The following is a 3,409-nucleotide window of genomic DNA, read 5'->3' on the forward strand; positions in this document are numbered from 1 at the left end:
AAGGGAAAAATGTGTTTTTTTTTTTTTTTTCATTGTTCTATGGATTTTTTTTTTTTTTTTTTTAGGTAATATGGATTTTAGTATAATTTTATGGGACATATATGTCCCAAGTGGACTCTGGTGGTAGGATTGGTGGGGTGAGGCCCTTTTCTTCAGATTCACACAGTTATACAGGTCCCTGCTAGGTGGCAATACATACTACAACTGGGATAGCAGCTTCCCAAGCAGCTAAATAATTGCTCTATGGGTTCACAGAAGGGTTAAACTCATGAAAGTCCAGCTAAATTGCTGGGGGATCTGAACTCTTCTTTCCATGGGCACAGGGATGGGGTGGGGTGTGCATGTGTTAGTGTGATGTGTTGGTCTAGTTCTTACTGTCTGTCCAAGGACACTTTGACTATTGTCCTGAGTTCCTGTGGCCCAGTCTGGCTTGCTCAGGGGAGAGCATCCCATCTTTGCTCATTGTGATGTTTTCATCACAATGGATTTTAAAGCACCAAAGCAATGCTGAAACTGAAGATCACAAAGATTATGCTAATCAGTCCAGACTCCCTGGCTGCAGCCATGACAACCTCCTCACAGTTTTCCTGAACTTCCCTCCTCCTAGTGTGGGAACAAGGGGCTGGAGGTGAGAAGGGAGCTGGAGGAGGAAAGGAACACGTACTCAGCAGCCCACTGGATGAGATCCTGTGGCTGGGTCCGGATGGCAGCTTTGGTGAACTGCTTCAGCAATTCTGGCAGCTCCGGTGGGATGCATATTTGCTTATCCGTCTGAGGCATTGATTAGTTGACCTATTGGCAGGAAAAATAAGTAAATAAATGGGATCTTTGAATCATAAGATGACAAGAATCCTGGTTAGGCGGGTATCCAGGCTCTGTTGGACGTTCTCAATATTGGGAAGTTCACCATTCCACCACTGATGCAAGCTATTGCTCTGCAACTCCAGGTTAGAAAGCAGTTCAATAGTCCCTGCTTTCTGTTTGTTATAATTTTGTCCCTGACACAAAAATCACATACTTCTTCATTCAAAAGGAGATCAACAAGAAGCAAAAATGTCCCCTAATGATATCACCCCAAAATATTGGATGTATCCTTACAGAATTTTATTTACTCAATAGTATATCATGATCATGTTTCCATATCACATAACTTTTATTGACTAGATAAGAGTTTTAGCAAAATTTACTCTGAATTTTCTAGTCTTTGACATTAAGGTTATTTCCAATTAAAAATCATCATAAACAGCCTTTTGATGAACATTGGTCTCTACACCTGTATGTACTTATCTTACCCTAACCTTAAAAAAGAAACTCTGTATACCTTCACTCAAAAAATTCCAGGACAACTTGAAATGAAACATGAAAATCCATAGATGGTACACAGTTCTATGCAGAAATTAACAACAGTTGAAAAGATTTCATCTAGTTTAGGAGGACAGCTAGATACTCTGAAAAGCCCTCCTTCTGTAAAACATCTAGATGCCAAACAAACCTCAGCAAACACACCTTTCATATTGCCTTGCTGAGCTTGCAGGAAAGTGAGGGAAACCTGGGCCAAATGTAGATGCCTGGAGCTAGATGCTTTGAGATAAATAGCCAGGCAGCAAGGGTAGAGACTGGGTCTTGGGCTCACAAAAAGTAAACAGCTGAACTGAAGGTCCCCCCCCACACACACACACATACACATGTAGTATCCAATAAATTTAAGACCTTCCAAGAGATTGCACTCTTAGTGTGAAAGGTAGGACTGAAAATATCTGCCTGCCAGCAGGGGAACTGACACATAAATCTGTTTCCACTGCTGCTTTTTGTTGGGGGACAGATAGTCTCCCGAGAGTTTGGAGCCACAAGTTAGGTCCAGGTTTTAAGTTTATACCATCAGCCTGGGTGGGAAATCTAAGATAAATAATTAAAGTGGTCTCAGGTTGGCGGTACTTCATTACCTTTTACATTATTTATACTTTTTATTTTGGAAAAGGAAGAGGCTAAAGACACTGATTAACTTTAGACTTTGCAAAAAGCCAAGCATACATAGTACAATTGCAAAGGAAATCACTATAAAAGTAATAAAAGTACCAAAACAGTCAGGAGGAGAAAAGGAATTAAAAAAAAAAAAATCTTAATCAATTCAAAAGAAAGAGAGAAGTTGGGGGAGGAGAGAGCATAGGAAAAGTGGACAAATAACATGGTAGAAAAGGGTCCCTATAGATCAGTACACCATAAATGGAAGTGGTGTTCAATGTTCCTGTTAAAATACACAAATTATCAGACTGGGTTTTGTTTTGTTTTTAAAATCTAGCTACAGGCACATCTAAAAAAAACACAAGGATACAGAAAGACTAAAAGTAAGAGGATATAAAGATAAATAGGCAAGTAATAACAAGAAGAAGTTGATGTGGATATACTAACACCACACATAAGAGACTTTAAGGCAAATGCATTATTAGGAAAAATGAGGTCCATTCCATAATGACAAAAGGTTCAATTCATGGAAAAGAAAGCCTAACTCTCCATGAGTATAATGTAGACATCAACATAAATGAATCTCACCATCCTGGGTAGAGAAAGCAATGTATTTTTTAGGATTACATACATATGTCATAATATCATGAAGAACAAACACAGACTCAGAATGGGCTTAGCCCTGGTGGGGGATGTCAACAGGGAGATGGAGCAGGGGCCTCAACCCTGTTAGCAATGTTCTCTGTCTTAAGCAGTCTGGTGGCTGCTTCATGTAGGATATTTATTCCATTATTTTTAGGCCTATGTTTACATCATGCACTTTATTTTGTGTGTATGAAATATTTTGTAATTTAAAAAGTTTACCTAACCAGTTGTTTCTGATTTTTGTCAATCCATTTAACTTAGCAAAAGGTAGTGCCTTACTTTGCTTGTATTGTCTGCATATATTTTCATAGGATCTTTTAGTTACTATGCAATTGTTTGAAATCTCTTCTGAAGGCTCAGGTGGCCTCATATAAATAAAAAGACAGTCCAGCCCTTATTAAAGAATCTTCCATATCAACACTAGTGATAACAACTCTTGATCAGTATAGAGTAAATTATCCAAAACTTCTACTTCATCTGCCTCTTTTAACAATTATTTTATGGCTTCTCTTCATTTTTGAGCACAGAATTTATAATAAGTTCTCCTTACCTACTGCCTTTTTCTCACTGCTCACCCTTTCTTTAACCTCTTGCAATTTTTGCAGCTCCCGCCATTCTACTATTCCTTTAGAAGTCATCAACTATATCTATTACCTTTGCACATGTGCCAAGTACAATGCTAAGTATCCTATACACGTTTTCTCATTACTTCTCAAAATATCCCTGGGAGGTACATTGTATTATTATCATCTTATGGGTGATGAAACTAAGAAAGAGAATAAAACAACACATAACCAATAAG

The 3,409-nt window shown here is 38.3% G+C and overlaps 1 protein-coding gene across 1 annotated transcript in view; it reads right to left on the minus strand.

The window, feature by feature from the left end:
- LOC103204229 (ropporin-1) overlaps positions 1–780 on the minus strand; it is a 13,643-nt gene extending 12,863 nt beyond the window's left edge. The window contains exon 1 of the mRNA XM_007949376.2: positions 665–780. Within this exon, the coding sequence (XP_007947567.1) occupies positions 665–780 (116 nt within the window). The remainder of the gene's footprint in view (positions 1–664) is intronic.
- Positions 781–3,409: the final 2,629 nt, after the last annotated feature.

Source organism: Orycteropus afer, unplaced genomic scaffold (assembly GCF_000298275.1).
Source record: "Orycteropus afer afer isolate SDZICR_OR568_19922 unplaced genomic scaffold, OryAfe1.0 scaffold00245, whole genome shotgun sequence".
Lineage (NCBI taxonomy): Eukaryota > Metazoa > Chordata > Mammalia > Tubulidentata > Orycteropodidae > Orycteropus > Orycteropus afer.